Below are 17,314 nucleotides of genomic sequence, written 5' to 3'. Positions count from 1 at the left end.
ATCACTCAGGACGAATGTGATTAACAAGTCTTATCAGGAGCCAAGATATCTGTTGATGTCATGAATAAGTGTAATAAAATGAAATTACGCATGGTTAAAAAACTAAATGTTCTCAAGTATCTCTGCAGCTTTCAAGAATATAGACCAGACCTGAATCTTACATAGATTGAAAAATATCTTATGGCTATACAGTTGTATTTACAGCTGTACATGCATTTGCATCTGTATATATGCTGACAGCAGCCTGAAATGTACTTTCATATTTTACTCAGTGTAAGAAAAAAATTGATGGAGTGTATACACATGAAATGAATGAAACCATCTGCCAATGTTGAGTCACTACAGTCAGACACCACAAATGCAGAAAACCACAGCGACTGAGAGAATTTTGACATTTATTGTGCATCAAATAGCAGTGATAGAGAAGAAATACTTTTTTGCAGTTCAGATTTATTGGCAGTTTAAGGGTCAAATTTAGTGTGACACTGTGAGAATGCTTTGGCCTGACAGCAGTGGAATACTCCAGCAGAGGAGACATCCAGTCATTCGTTGGCTCTTTGATAAATTAAAAGATGTGGTTACTTAAAATCAACTTTACATCGTCTCTTATTTTTGAGGCAAGTCCTCCTGATGTAGCATCAGACTATTTGAAGTGGTTGATTTGATAATTAGACTATTGAGACTTTGGCTCTCTCTGCTGTGGCTTCACTTCTTCTGCTACACTTTGCTGACGAGTGAGTGATGAGACTCAGAGAGTGCGGAGCCCACGGACCACAGCCCACGGTCAGGTCAAAGAACCATCTGGGAAAGAAAAAGTGCCCCAAACTAATTTGACTTTACAAAGAACATGAATATAATCTCTCAGTGGTCACATTTAATAAACATAGAGGACTTTATTTCAAATCGAATGATAGCATATTGGGTAAAGCACTGAGATATTCATGCTGGAAAACAAACTCAATACTTCACATGAGCTTAAATAATAAGTGCGAAAATAAGTATATATTTTAAATGAGGGGAGTAAGAAGATATACATAAAATATAAAAATAAAATCCGCCAGTCGAATGTAGAGTGAGATGCATTCACGTCACTGCTGCCGTCAAACCGGTGTGAGTGTGCCTTGCGGTCTCAGCCCCGCTCGGCCAGCTTCTCCTTGTAAACAGGACACTCTGTGTGAATACACTGCCTGATGAACATTAGTGTATGAAAATAGATTGCATGGAAAGTGTCATTAGTACATCAGGTGGCTGGGCGGGAACAGTCAGACACATATCCCTGCTGCAGAATAAGCACTGTGGTGTGTGTGTGTGTGTGTGTGTGCACCTGCAGCTGGATGCTTTAATGAGAAGATGTCAGTATGTTGAGCCACATCCATAAAAAGTACAAACGCTGGCTGTCTACAAACTTTGGGAGGCTAGTAGAAAGTTGCATGTGCTATCAACTGAGGGTGAAGCCACAGAGCGTTTACGTCCCACTATGGGGTTCAGTTTGGAATCTCCTGCTCGGCCGTTTCCACTTTAACAGAATCATCTTCCTCTTGGTGCTGCTTCTCCTCTTCCTCCTGAAAACACAGGACACATCACACGTTATATATTACACACAGGCAGTCTGAACTACATCAGCCTTTTTGATTCACAGAGAAAAACTGTGGGTGAGAGGCAACTTAGAAGTAAAGTCTGATGCTGTATGATCCATGTCTGTTCCAGCGACTGCATGGATGTAGGCACACCGATGGATGTATACATGTGTGTCGAGTCTGGCATAAAATAAATGGTTTTATGGCTGGAGCAGCGAAAACTAATTTCGGATTCTGATGAGCTCATACTCAAGAACACATATTCTCCAAGAGTGTAATATATAAATTTGCTGTTTTGACACTTGCAGTATTTCTTGAAATGAGGGAGTGCAAATAAATGTTGTTTTCTTGCAGCTGCAGCTTATAAAACCTGAACGTTAGCTTACGAAGAGCATCGGGTAAGTAATTCAACATATACATTTTTTTTTTAGGGAATTAAATGTGGCTGTTTCGTCAACTGGCTAATCAAGACCGAAAGTGAAATCTAGGTTCTGCTTCAACAATATCTACGCTTTGTTTCAACCGTCTTTCTGAAAAGTGGCAGCTGTGGCTAGGGGGTAGAGCAGGTTATCTAACTAGAAGGTTATTGGTTCAATAGCAGGTCTGCATTCCTTGGGCAGGACACTGATCCCCAAGTTGGCCTTTACCGCTGTGCCAGCAGTGTATGAGTGATATGTGATACGGAGAATGCTGCACACAGATGCACTGCATAATGTCTCCCTCCATCTCAAATGTTTACATTTTCTTAAGCAATGTTGAGCCATCACATGTAAAGAAAATTCATGGAAACAGTTTATGAAGAAGAGTATTTGTGTTTTGATGGAGAGGAATGTGTAGGACTCAGCCCCTGATGGTTAACAGTCCAGCCAATGCCCCAGCACAGAGCAGAATTCACGGTGGGGCAGCTCGGGAGCCAGCAGAATTAGTAAAGCAGACTAAGTGAAAGTGACAGTGATGAGAGCTGCAGCGGTGATTAAACGACTCTGACAGATACAATTATCCCCTCTCCAAAGGTTAATAAACACATCTACGCACCAGAATGTGTGATTACCAGGTTACGATCTGAGGACCACAACACCTCATGAATCCACATTCCTCCAGCGCAGAGCCCACACAGGGCAGATTGTAATTCCCAGCCATTTAAGCCTGCTTTTATGCAGATATGCGTTTACTCACATATATTGTTAGTTAAATATTGCTAATTTCATAATCTGTCCTTTTAACACAGACAAACTAGACTCTGAAAAGGTTCAGAAGCCATGTTGCTGAGGGGACTGGGTGTGTAAACTCTACAGCTGTGTTTAAGAGATGCATTGCAATGTCGTTTAAATGTTTCAGCTTTTAGTTTTTTTCCCCAAATCAAATAAATAACTACAAATTGAAACTAAATGTCTTTGCCTTTTTCCAGTCTAAATTGTGTTTTGCCTCCCGACACCAAATGAAATCCGGTTGTACAGTTAATTCCATATTGTGGTGACACCTCCCGTGATTGTGACTGGAGCTGTGGGACAATGCAGATTCCCTCAGTCAGTGCAATTTCAGTGAGCAGATATAATGCTCTTATGTGTTTGTTGTTAGCATGCTAGCCTTTCTAAGCAGCACTAAACATGAAGTAAATCTGATGTTAATGGGAATATTATTTTAGCTCTGCAGAAATTTGGTCAAAAACCAAAGCAATGTGTGTTCTGCCGGTGAAATTACTAACGATTGAACTCAAACTCTTTTTTTTTTTAAGAAACAAAAGCTTTTTGGAGGACAATGGATATCTAGCATATTAATTCAAAGTTCAAACAGCTCATTGATTGCTTTGATGTCTTGATTTTAGCTATATACAGATACACTGTCATCATGACAAGTCACGGCTACACTCTACACAGGGTATCACAAGGTCATTAACAACTTAGAACTCTCTGGATGGTACAATGAGCACTTTTTAATCTTAAATCATCACAAAGACTTAAATAAAAACTTTTCTGATGCATTACCTAGAATATATAATGCCTAATGAAGGTATACACACAAACACCTACACACACTCTAATCTTGATGACCATTTAAAATGCTGACTTCCTGGTTAGAGGACCCAGGAGCTCCACCTCCTGAGCCACAGCCGCCCCAATATGTGGCACACAGGTACAATAAGTATATCTGAAGTTATCTAAACCCAAACTGTCAGTGTCTCTGTCATGTAAACCTCTGATTCGCAGATGGAGAATTAATCTGTCAGAGACTGGGATGAAGATAAGCTGAACTGGTCTATTTCCTGGAATCTAATGTAAATACTTTAGAGTGGTGGCTGTACAGAGCTATTTGCAGAAGCTGTTGAGGTGTGTGTAGACAGTGAATTAAGGTCCGGGGTAATGTAAAGGGCGGCTCATATATCATCTCTTTACTAACAGAAACCTTGTCTTCTGAAGCCGTCTTGATATGCAGTCTCCCCCCGAGAAAAGTATGCCACTTTTCCTGAACTCTGGATACTTAGGGGTGATGGTCCATAGGGTTGATATATAAATCTAGCTGTGGGGTGACACCTCATGAACTCCGCCATCGTATACACTCATGCCATCCACCAAATCTCCCTGACAGGCCTGCCAATTTTCCAATTACCTGTGGCACCATCCGTTATCAGAGCACCAGTCATCTCTTAAATGGGAAACAAGAGGGGAGGAGGGGCCAGCGCATGCTAACTATCTCATAAAGCCAGAGATGTGCCTCCAGAGCCTCCTCCACTGATTTAGCGTGTGTCCCCGGGGAGAGGGGTAACACAGTCCTCCTGGCCTCTCAGGGCCTTCTCTGGATATGTCACGTGCACTTTATCTGCCTCGCTCCAACCCCTCAGCCACATATCAGTCGCGTCTCAGCTGGAGGGAAAGCAGACGTGTCTAAGTGCTCTGCAGCGTCACTGTTGCTGGTATTATCCCGCTGTCTATCTGGATGCAGAGCAGCCTCCTCCAGTCTGGGTGGGAGGCCAGCAGCGGAGACAGACACGGCCCAATCTTCATCTGTTTTCATGTTTCCTTGAATGCCAATGAAGTGCAGTGTGGGTGGTGATAGTACATCTGAAGATTGCCTTGCGTTAGAGCCGATCCTCATTTATCTGCTCTTATAGTCAGGCTTATGGAGTGAGTCTACAGATATCGCCTGTGCAGCATGCAATTTAAAGCCTCAGACAGATGGAGCAGACTGCTGTTAATCATATTTGAAATGTTCATGTCACCTGGGGAGTGTTGGACGAGTTATTTGGATAGGGGTGTAATTGCTGGTGGAAAGCCTTTATCAGTCAGTCGAGGTTTTAATTCTTCAAAACAGCTCCACCACGTGTCATAGTATCATTTCGCTGCACTGAAGTAAACTACAGTAGAATTTAAGGATGATCTAAACCTCTTTGAGAATAATCCCATCATTTACAACTGCATCCTGCCACTTCATTGTCACTCACCACAATGTGGGAATACATATTGTAATTTATGTATGCGCAACAACTTGAGCTATAGTTGTCTATGATTTCACATTTTATGGTAATAAACTGCATTAATATTACATTTTGCTAACCCGCAGCACTTCCTGTTGTCTTCACTAATAAATAGCTCACTGCAGTTATATTGTTAGGTTAGAATTCCTTCAGTCTCAGCATTCAGGAGCCTTTTTTGACAGGACATTAATGATCTCCTCTCCAAAGCAATTGGAGCTGAACGTTTTAACCTCTTGATGCTTCTCTGTGTCTACATTTCTGCAAATCAACTTAGATTTCTGACATATCTGCATTTAAGGGTTCCCATCTTTTTTCACTTCTCACCTTTAAACATATCAAATAACACACATGAGCGCCTTTTGTGGGGCCAATCAGGTGTGAATTAGCAATTCAAGCTAAAGGCAAGTCTGTTTCTCTTAATTAACTAACCAGACTAAGCCAACAAATCTGAACCAGACAACTTTATGGATCCCTGCAGGGAAGGTGCTCTATACGAATTGCCGAGTAAACAAGTAAAATCTACTATAAATACTTATGATGTTTAGGGGACTGATATTTACGAGTGAGTGCAGATACAACATAAAATCTTGATCAAGTGAATCTAGTGACCTGTGGTTTCGTCAGTGGACTTCTGGGCCAAGAATCTGAATACTCTGTGTCCTCCTCCTGACTTCTGTTGCTCTTGTTGCCATGCTGTCCATATTGAGTGAGATCATCTGGTCAGTGTTGTACGAGATTTATATTTGTATCTAACCCAAATTGCAGACACTACTGAGTATGAATTCCATGATGTCTGTTTTTTCCCCCCATAATGATTGGTGAATTATTGCCTGAGAAATCAACGAAAATGTTGAAAAACGGCAGTTGAAATAAATCCTGGATCCACATACTGATCCGGATACAGACCAAAATGTAATGAATTCTTTCCTGACTCATAGAGCATCTTTCAACCAAGTTTTGTGATGGTCAGAACATCAAATGATGGGGAGGGATTGACATTATACGATGTTAGATAATAGAAGCGTTGTATAAATGTGACTTAAACTGCCAAGTGCTTTGAGTACAGACTTCAGTAGTGCTACATAAATACAGTCCATTTATCATTCTATTTAATATAAGTAGTTGACCAGATGCTGATCAATGCCCATTAATTAATTCAGATATTTACTGCAGTTAATTTATTTTTCTGTAGCTCACTACAGATATTTTATATTTTATACATATTTTATCATATTTACACTTGTTTCCCATAATCTTAGGGTAGTTATGTCATTTTTTTGCAAATGCATGTCCTTATTCCTGTGTAGTTACAAAGTTGAACATTGATATTTCCTGCTTGAGTTGTTTGAGGATTGTGTTAAAATATGTAGCAGGTCTAAAAGTGAAGTTACAGTGTCTGATCCACAGACACACATAGCAGCGATGTTGAGCCTTTTGTGGACTGCTCAAGTTGCAGTGAGGAACTGTTTTTTGCATCACTTGCCACTGCTAGAGACATCTGGTTTGTGGAAAGCGGAGAGTCAGACGCTCTCCCACTGTCAGGCCTACAGGAGCTGATGGGCTCTGGCATTGTGGGATATCTCCATTGAATCCCTCTGGGGAAACGAGGGAGAGAAGACAGAAGGAGGGTGGTTTTGTCTCCCCCACTTACTTTCTATAGGCTGGCAGGCCCTCTGGCACCAGCATATACAAATATGATAAGGAAATGTCACATTTTTCTTTGGAGCTTAGGTCGCCATTTTAAAGGGCAGGAGCAGAGCGTCGTCTCTGTCATGTGACGCAGAGAGAGAAGAGCTTGGGCTGAGCTCTATATGGCAACAACTACCAATCCAGCTCTACCGCTGCTCAGCCTCAGGTCCCTGTTGCCTACAACATTAATTGCTACTCCTGAATGTGAAGATGTGCACACACTTACACACACACAGAGAGAAAGAGCAAGAGAGTGCGCGCGCGCGCGCGCGAGAGAGAGAGAGAGAGAGAGAGAGAGAGAGAGAGAGAGAGAGAGAGAGAGATCTGCTAACACCTCACCCTATGCAATCAACCTCACAGGCTGGGATTAAAATACCACTGTAAAGGAATAATGTGCAACACTGAGTGTACTTTAATAAGCTTTGCCGTCCTTTATCAAGCCTTTACAGTCCTCAAAAGAATTAGCAGTTAATTAGTGTGACAGATTTTCTTATCATGTTTTTTTTGCTTTCGTTGTATTTATTTATGAGCGTATCACGGACGTGCGTGTGCTTTGTTGTATCCTCTCACCTATGATGGATTCACTGCTCTCAAAGCTGAATATTGAGCTGCACCCATGATAGCAGACCTATGCACAGTGCAATGCTACCAAATTAGGCTGAGTGGAACCAACAAGCACTATTGTGATGTGAGAGGTAATTACAGTTTTAATTTGGGTTTTATAATAAAACCAGATTTGGCTTGAAACTTATCTTGGTTTGAGGGTCAGTGTAATTATTTAAATTCCAGTTTAAATGCAAAAACATTTAGATCTAAAGTGGTCATCATTACTTTAGGTAGCTGTAGCTCATTACTGATGTATATTTTCATTTTAAAAAGCCACTTTGATTCCCTATATTTATGTCAAGCAGATTAATCTTCATTTCACACTTTTGATGACATATTCCTGGAATCACAATGTTTTTTCTAATTAGTAGGTGCAATTCTTTCTATATTCTTAATGATTTTTAAATGACTGGCATGCCAAACACATTGGATTTGATTCTATCTAAAATAACTTCTTTGGATGAGAATTTTTCTGTGGGTGTTTTACTCAAAACCACAGACATTATTTTTCATTTCAACTGCTGTGTACACAACAAATTAAACTTCTGCATCAGATTGTACATCAACTTTGAAAGAGCCTATTATGCTGACATGTACATTTTGTAGGCTAGTTAGGTAGAGTCATGCATTGACTGTAAGTGTAATGAAGTGTTTACTGCATCTATAACTCATCAGTTCATTTCCATATGTTAATGAATTAGTTGGCACATGAACAGTCTGAGCAGTCACACACATTTTCTTCAAGAAATCTGTCTCTGAATAATTGCAAGATGCCCAATTTATGTATAAAATTTGGTGCACTTGGTGTGTATATAAGCTTGCTAATGATTTTATTGGTAAATATGCCATGGCAGCAAATCATAAATCCTGCATCTCACTATAGACACACTTGTTCTATATGACCATTGTCTTTAAACTGTATTTTCCCTGTTGGTTTGGTGGCTGTACTAAACGTGTGCCTGTGTGTTTGAGTGCCTCTAAGTGTGCACTGGCATATTTTTGCCATTCAAGAGATGACACAGTTGCAGTGGGTCATAAACAGTGGCTTCATTAGCCTGCTCTGGCAGTACGTTACTCGCTACATTTAACCACCTCTGCACCCAGCGTTTCTCCTGCACTTCTGCTTTAGCACCCACAAACCAGTCACCAGAGAGCACAATTAAATTTCATGACGGTGCATATTTGCAATTCCCATTTCATTTATTACAAAGGGCATTCTTTAATGTCCAATTTTTTTCACAAAACGTATTTCCATTTTAGTGAGGCATGACTGATACCGAGGTGAACTTACCAGGCAACGGCTAATTTAATCAGAGGTAAAATGCACAAGCAGGTTTTCCTTTTTATTGCCTCAATAACTACAGATTCATCCAAGCAGAGGATATAGAGTCAGGAGGGGGAAAGCGACTTACTCTGTTTCCAATATGAAGCATTTAGACTAGAGCAGAGACTCATAAACAGCTCTCCGTGTTAAGGCACTGTGGGGAAACTGGCCGTGTATCTCTATGTTATATGTAAAGCAGTGCTGACAACTCCTCTCAAAATTTCAACTTCTCCTATGATGAATACAGAGGGTGGTGGAATTGTTTATATTGTATATTAAGGTAAATTTGCAGATTCCCCCAAATCTTACTCTATAAGTGCACAAATGACGAGGCACAGGAAACACAGATTCCTAGAGGCATTCAATTCATTGGCCCTTCTTCTCATTTCTTGGCATGTGAAGAAAAAGTAGCTTTTATACATTTAATCATTAAAAATTCTTTCTTAATAGTCTATTGAGTAAGTATTAACTCATTTTTTATTTTTAAACTCCATTCCATCATTCATGTGCAACAACCAGTATTTCAGTCTCTTGGGGTTTGATGCAACAAAGGTTTCCAAACTGAGCCTCCACAACCTTTTGAACATAACTTCTTTTGTTTAAACTGCAGCTTCAAGTCAAACAGCTAAACAAATTAAATAAAGTGGCAGTCTTGCAGATTTCAGTCTTGATTGATTAGGTGACCCCTGTAGTTCCTGGTTGTTACAGAAACCGTGGTTTAAAACTACAGCTTCCAGGGTTCTTGGGGAATTAAAAAATTCTTGTGGTTTTAATGGTTAATCATTTTTCCAGCACTCTGTGTTCTGATTTTAAAGTTGCACATGGCAGCAGTGTGTGAACAGCAGGGCACAGGGAGAGGAGCTGCTTATCATGCTGATGCGGCTGAAGTTGGAGGTTTACTGCTCTTCATCCAGCAGCTCACTGCAGCTCCTCCTCACTGCTTCAAACTGATCTGCAATGGCTGTTGTGGTTTGGGGTTTTTGATGAATGATAGCAACAAAGTGCTGAGCTCATTGAGAAACACATTACATTTCCTGAAACCGCTTCATAATAAATGTCAGCCTGTTTTAGTCATTTAAATTATTTTAATGGGAAGCCGCATCTGTGGCAAATTTACACAGCTTGTTCATCTGGGAATGTAGCCACAGTCATCCAGTTCATAAAACTGCAAATATAAAGTTAGATATAGACAATACTTTCATTTGTTGGCCATAACCTCAGTCACCACTGTGTTACTTCTTTCAGCGACAGTCTTAATAGACATCCATTTAAATGAAAATCTTCAAGATTGCTGCTTTGAAGAGCTTTTCCTAGATTGAAGCGTCCACATTCTCAGTGATGGCATATCCTCCAAGTAACAGCTCCAGTAATGAGCCAGAGTGGTGAAGGGAGGTCTACAGGAGGCAGCATTGACATACAGCACATGTACAGAGCAATGAGAAAAGCCGAGCTGGTAGCAGAGGAATGAAGACTTCAGCACGCTGCAGTTTATGAGACCTTTCTGTTATGATCAAGAGGCTTTCTGCTCATTCCCATTAGTGTGATTTATAGCACCGATGAGACGCAGTCCTGCACACCACCATTTTGTTAAATGTATCTGTGTCTGCACAGTAAGTGTGTGGCTCGACACATGTTTGTATGAGGAAGTCAGTTCAGTCTTACCTATCCCACATCATTATGAATTGGTCTCATTTAAAGAATAAAGAGAGAACATTTTAACTTGATTTAGAAAAATCTAACAAATGCATACTGAATTAAACATCAAGCCAGAAATTGTGTGTATTTTACAAATTATATTATACAATTATATTCTCCGTCTGTCTCAAGTCTTAGATTAATAGCTTAATTAGAACAATGCCATGAGGTTTATGCCTATGTGTATTCTATTTAGTTTCTACTTTGGCTGGTTCAAGGAAGTCATTCCTTGATGAAGCTGGACTGTGTTGCCCTCTGGAGCAGGTTGGGTTTCAATAGCTGGCTCCATCTCGGTTTCTGTTTTCCAGGATTTGAATGAATATCCTATTGAAACCTTGCATCTCTCCTTTTTCTTTTTTATCTACAAAGAGCGGTGCACTCATTTTGCAGGCCACATTAGCAGGCTTCTCATGTTTCCGCTATAGCTGTGGAAACCTTAAAGGACAAACATCTAATCATAACCATAATTTGAGAACTAGCCAAATGGAAAATTTGGCTGGTGTCCGTGTAATGTGCTCACTGCGACCTGTGTCCGTGCCGGTTTGTGTTGTCTCATTGGAGGGAATGAGGCACCGTTGTGTTTTCGAACATGTACCACTTAGAGCTAAAAATAAAAAAAACTGGAAGATCATGGGCCAAAATACTTATCATTCATGTCTCATGTACAGGTCCCACATCCATTAGTCCTCATTAGACCAGTTCCCTAACAATGTCATAAACTCATTCATACATGACTCTGCATCAATAATTAATGACCTGTCTATTTATAGGGTTCATTATTAGCTCATGTTTACTTATACATATGCAGGACAAAAGATGCACTGCCTGTGATCATCAGTGAAGACAGAGGCTTAGACAAGATCACGTTATGTGTGAGAGTTGTCACTGTGCATGATTGTTTTACAAATGTGCTTTTCTTCTTTTCATTTCCAACTAGGAGATAAATACAACTGTTGTAAACGTTTTGAGGAATCATTAAATACTTCAATTTAAGTTCAAACGTGAAACTCAAAGTTGAGGTTAAGGCTAAACATGTATCTATTAACACCATATTCAACTGTGGTGGGTTTCGGAAAGAGAAATGTTAAAGTAAACTTTATTATGTATTTCTATAGAAGTGTTGTTGTGTGGATGCAGAATACCCCTAGAATATAGATGCTTTCTACCCACGCAGCAGGAGCCCTGTTATCTTAACGAAGGCTGCTGGTGTGGCTGCTCAGCGCCTGCTACACTGCCATAAAATACCATGGGGGTCCAAAAAGTGGCTTCATGTACACTCTCCGCTAAGAGGGTTATTAGAATGGTCCAGAGAAATGGATTATCGGGGCCACCAGGGACCCCAGCAGCAATCACACACTCCTGTTTACTCCACAAATTGGCCCCTGAGAGGTGCGTGGGCGTCTGTAGCGCCTAGTTAAAGTGATTGAGGTGACTCCCAGCCATTGATTTTTCCCTTCGTCTTTGGCATCCTGCCTGGCCACCACTGACCATGTCGCGCTCTCCCTGCAGGCTAATTTAGCAGCCCCTGCTCGCCTTTAAATCATATTAAACTGTAGTTAAACTTTGGCCACGTTTAAAAATAACCATCATTGACAAGGTCATCATGTTATAAGTACCTCATTCGCTTGAGTAAACGAGCAAACTCGGCTGCGGTGCTTATCGATTGCGTATCCCTTATGGCATTAAGATTAAATGTGAATACAGATAAAACATTTTAGGGAGAAACAAATCCAAATCCCACACAGGGATTTATATTCCTTCTATGAAGGCACCAATGCTCCTGATTAAACCAATCAGACGGGGCAGGAATAATTCCTCATTGAGAAAATAAAAACAGGCTAAAGGTCAGAATGTTCCACTAAGATAGACACTCACAACACAAGGAGCTGGTAAAGAAAGCATTCCCTGCCCTGCACTCTAAATACCAGACCATGTGATGAGTAATGATGCCTATTTTTATTTCAATTTACTCCACATAGTAAAGTCAGCCAAGTGTGACACTTCATTAACTCAATTAGGCTAACTTAATTACATTCTTTCACAGGTCAAGTGATGAAGCCTCTGATTGATGGCACAGCTTGTAAAGGTAATCTTTCACTGAATTGGGTTTCACATTAAAATGTACATTAGCGGCTACAAACTATTGAATAAATGTTGTGTGAAAAGGCAAAAACTAACCTAAAGCACATAACTGTCATTACATGCACAAACAGAGCTGCATTCTCTGAGGTCATGACAGAACTTACAAACTGTTTGCTGAGGAGGAGTAGGCCTACGTCTGTGGAGGAAGTGGAGAAAATGAAACTTTTAGGGACAGTAATTTCCACAGTTCCAATCCTTTTGATGACAACAAGTCTGAGTGCAGCTAAAGTAGTGCATCCCACACAAGTTCACAGTTGAGTACTCTAAACACTGCCTGAGCTACTTTAAGAGCTTTTGGCATTTCAAACCTTTTATCCAAATCTTCTGGTGTGATTCACCGTGGAGCCCAGCATGCCAGGCAGCGCTGCAAGGGTGTAAATAAAGCCTTAAACAAGCACCCCTTGGCAAGGTAACAGGCTTGAATTAAAGGCCATCCGTATATTATGGCAAGACTGTCACTTTAGTACTGAAATCAATTCTGTGAGGGCTAGGGGCGACAGCGGGAGGGATGTGGCCTTGGTCGGAGCGAGGTTTATCTAAGTCGAGCAGGCTGAGAGAAACACAGCGTCTATTATGAACTCAAGTCTGTCTAATAAACCTTTTATTGCCCCTTTGCACGACTACAATGTGTGCAACAGCACCAAAGCTCAGCTCCTGCATTTTGCCGCAACACTGTAAACCAGCAGCTCCTCTGTAATTTCTACTGTTGGACAAACAGCACAACAACACAAATCAGAGACACAAAGCCTCATCAAAAAGATATTTTGTTATTAATCACAACCTCACAGACCGAATCCCATTTACTGTGACCTTTAAGCAAGAGACAATAAGAGAACACCCACGGTAACACAAAGGCTTGTGTCTTAGGGTTTGTTTTCTTTGGCAGAACCACAGTAATGACATTCTGGTGTATTTGTATAAGGGCTGGTCACACATTCAACAAATGAACTGAGAATCGCAATAAAGATGTTTTTTTTTTTTCTTTTTTTTTTTAATGAAAAATATGTGGTAGCGTCTCAATAATGGCGTTAAGTTGGAGGAACGCTCAATTGATTGCACTTTTGTAGAAGAATGAGGATGTAACCCTCTCACATACCAGAACATTGGCTTCAGAAATCACTTTACATTTTGTGCTGTAGATTTAATTTTACAGGATTAGCAGAAATTGGAAATTTTGCAAATCAATCAATCAATCAATCTATCAAATCAATTCAGCAACCCATTATGATACAATGAAACAATGTAACAACCATATATGAATCATCATATCAGTTCTGAGTAGCAACAGGTTCTGGCTATAGACCCTTTTTGCCAATATTTCAAGCAAACCTTTAGAATCTTCAGTGGAAAACATAAGCTGGCTGGCTTTCAAACAAGAGACCTGAACCAGAGCTGTGGTCAGCATCACATACTATAAGATACTCACTGCTCCTTCCTGCACCTCTTCCTTCAGATATCATGCATCTCCCTCTCAGATAAGAGCAGGGCTGCAGGGTGCTCTGACAAATCATTTCCTGTACCGTTCTTTGTAGCAGCTTGTCAGGAAGAGGGGCTCACCGCCCACTATCTCTGCCAGCAGCTGAATCTCAGTCGCAATGATCAGGTAATATTCTGCACTTAATGTTGACATTTACGAAACATTCTCCCCCCACAGGCAAAAACGGTGCATGGCTTGGCATTTAAAAGTAGATAATAAAACTTTCCTTAAATACTGCTCTCATCTTCAGAGTGCTTTTTAGATGCCCTTAGTAGAGTCAATTATCTCCACACACTTGCTATTACAGAGACACTTTGTACACCACGCTTTCTCAAAAATGTCACATTCTTTACTGTCTCTCAAAATGGAGCCCTTGAAATGTTAGAGATGTTGTACACGTGTTGGCTTCTTTCATCCATTTATTGCTTAAACATGTCTCTTCAATGTGCTGAATACATACCAAAAATTCTCTTGAATCAGAAATCTTTTACCCCTTTATGTATACATATAAGATAATTTCTAAAGTAAAACATGAAATGATTGGTAAAGACTGGGGGGCCTATAGTTATTGATGTTCGCTTGCTAAAGAAATGGAGAAAACGTTCACACTAATTTGTCACATCAACACAGAAAACCTTGTCTCTTGTCACCAGTGAAATGTCGAACTGCTCTGGGGCGGAGAGAGCTGAAGCCCTGAAGTCCTTTCATTTGATGTAAACAAGTGGGAGGAGGGGGAGGAGGATGGGAGCAACTTCGCAGGGACAAGAAAGTCCAGAAGGAATGAAAACTAAGTCTATGAGATGGAAGAAGGGGGCGGAAGTAGCAGAGACTTGTTTAAATCTCACTATTCGTTTTAACTGTTAAAGATCTATAGAATAAATTGTAAACGCTCTGAGTTTATATAGTGTCTTATTAACAATTACAATTGCTATGTTTATATATATATGTAATGACATGAAACCTTTGACACAGAAAAACAAAGTTCCCTTCCCATTACCAACCAAAAGTCAATAATGTAGTTATGACCTATCATCACAACGCAATGATGCAACTGACAGAGGGTTCTTAACCATCCCAAATGTCATGTTCAATGTGATGTTATATAACCTGAAAGGCACAGCATTGGTATGAACAAATGTCAAGCATCAGAGTGAAGCTCAAACCACATTCTTGAATTCTGGCAATTGGTCAATTACGTTGGCCTCAAGTAAAGTGGTCGAGTGTGAGATGGTGTGGTGGTAGTAAGACAATTGTTCAACAGTCCGATCCATACATCAGGTTGAAAAAAACCTGATGTACAGTGAAGCTTTGAACCATATAGTATCTGCAAATCTACCAGCCTGACATAACAGGAAGATGTACAATACGTTTTTTAAAGGTTTACTCTTGCACTGCTTTAAAATCATATTTTGTACAATGTGACATATATTGAAATGACTGCCATGACTTTTTGCATTCATGAGCAGATAATAAATCGTACTACTTTTGATTTCCCTCCTTAATTCCCATCACAGGCCAGCATTTAATGCTTTAGACAAGGGGGTTTCAACCAGGGGGTCCGCGAAATTCGCTTGGATATTTCCATACATTTCTAGATTACTCTTGAATATCGTGAAAAATATTTAAAATAAGAAAAATATGGCTAAAGTAATATAATGGTTTTGAGGGGAACCTTGAAACTGTCTTGGGGATAGAAACTGCCAGTAATTTCCCCCTGTAGATGTGTGTTAAAGGTAGACGTAGAAGAGCGGTTGAGCTAGGTTGAAAACCTCTCAGGAGGTCTTGGAGATGTAGTTTGTATGATGGGAATTTTTATTTTCCCAAAAAGAAGGCCCAAAAGGGCAGAATTAATAATGAAAATATAAAATAAAATAAAAGAGCGAAAAACAAATACTTTGTAATAAGACAAATAAATTGGCATAATAGCCAAAAAAATTAATTGCAATAACAGTCAACTTGACCACGTTCGCTGGTTGAGAAACAATTTCTTAGGAGAGCTCTAGACACACACACACAGAAGTACTACTCACGCAGTAGGTTGGATTTCCTGCTGGTGATCATGAGGTTAAACTTAAGTAGGCCTCAATTGTTTGTGTGATATTGTATGATTATCATTTGTGACATATTCTGCATTACTTTGTCATCTTCCCTATTCAGTTGTATCCCCAGTTTATGTCGATTGTTATTGATCACCGTTACTTTAACGTTCTCTCAACATGTCAGCTACATGTCTGTACATTTAAGTCATGAACGTTATATATTGACGTACATATGGTTCTGAGATGCAGTACAACTACAAACTGCATTTTTAATTTTGTTTTCAATTCTTAAGCACTGAAAATCAACCGTTTTTGTTGTTTTTACACATTTTTGTAGATTTGTTTGAGGTTTTTAAATAAAACCAACATGGAAAAACAAATGTTAAAACGCACACACGCACACACACACACACACGTAGGCGCAGGCGCGTATACACATCAGTGGGCCACGGATAACATTCTAGTCAGAATGGCGGTCCCTGGGACAAAACCAGTTGAAAACCCCTGCTTTAGACAATCAGCATTAAATCCATGAAATGAAATTTGCTTTACTCAAAACAATACAACTTCAGATAACAATGTATTTTCTTTGATCTATGTGCATATGTTACCCTGACAACTGTAGGCATTCTGAAGTGTTCATTGCACTTTGTGTCATCAAATACTAAATTTCTGTTAAAAATGCAAACATATCAAAGTATAAGTATGTTCTGGCAAGGTCTGATTAAATAGGGCTGGACCTGAGGCTCCTCTCGGTGGCTCGACTGTCTCTTCAAGCTCTCAGTAAGAACATCTCCAAACAGTTTTGTTTAATCCTTTTATCCTCCTCCTCCTTCAACTCCTGCTGCTAAAAGCTGTTGCCTCTGTTCTAGCTATCGTTCTGCCACGTCTGGTAAGTGCTCGCACGTACCAGCAAGTGACCAAAATAAAGCACTTCCTTTTGTGTTTTGTCTTATATAAACCTACGACAACACCGCCGACATAATGTTTAATATCAATTGCAATGTCCCACGCGGACAGTTACAGAAATCTCAAAAGTAAATTAAGCAAACAGGATGCACCAGACCACAGTTTGGAGGGACAAAGGGTCTTAATTTGTTTTTATATGAATGATTTCAGTTTTAATAAGTTTGAGAAAAACAACCAAAAAAAATGTTACAAACTGACAGGCAAGAAAAGCAAATATATTCATTTAAAATTAGATTCCATAACACAATAAAGTCATCTAAAAGTGAAGGGGTCTACAAAAGAAAAAGTCAGAAATTGTATATTCTACCTTTTGTCTGTGTTTTG

The 17,314-nt window shown here is 39.9% G+C and overlaps 1 protein-coding gene across 1 annotated transcript in view; it reads right to left on the bottom strand.

Annotated features, from left to right (window-relative positions):
- Positions 1 to 378: 378 nt before the first annotated feature.
- Positions 379 to 17,314, bottom strand: part of phf14 (PHD finger protein 14) — a 77,240-nt gene continuing 60,304 nt past the window's right edge. Inside the window, exon 18 of the mRNA XM_062409754.1 lies at positions 379 to 1,562. Within this exon, the coding sequence (XP_062265738.1) occupies positions 1,485 to 1,562 (78 nt within the window). The 3' untranslated portion in view covers positions 379 to 1,484. The remainder of the gene's footprint in view (positions 1,563 to 17,314) is intronic.

This window comes from Platichthys flesus, chromosome 17 (assembly GCF_949316205.1).
Source record: "Platichthys flesus chromosome 17, fPlaFle2.1, whole genome shotgun sequence".
NCBI lineage: Eukaryota > Metazoa > Chordata > Actinopteri > Pleuronectiformes > Pleuronectidae > Platichthys > Platichthys flesus.
This window is presented reverse-complemented; position numbering and strand designations above follow the sequence as displayed.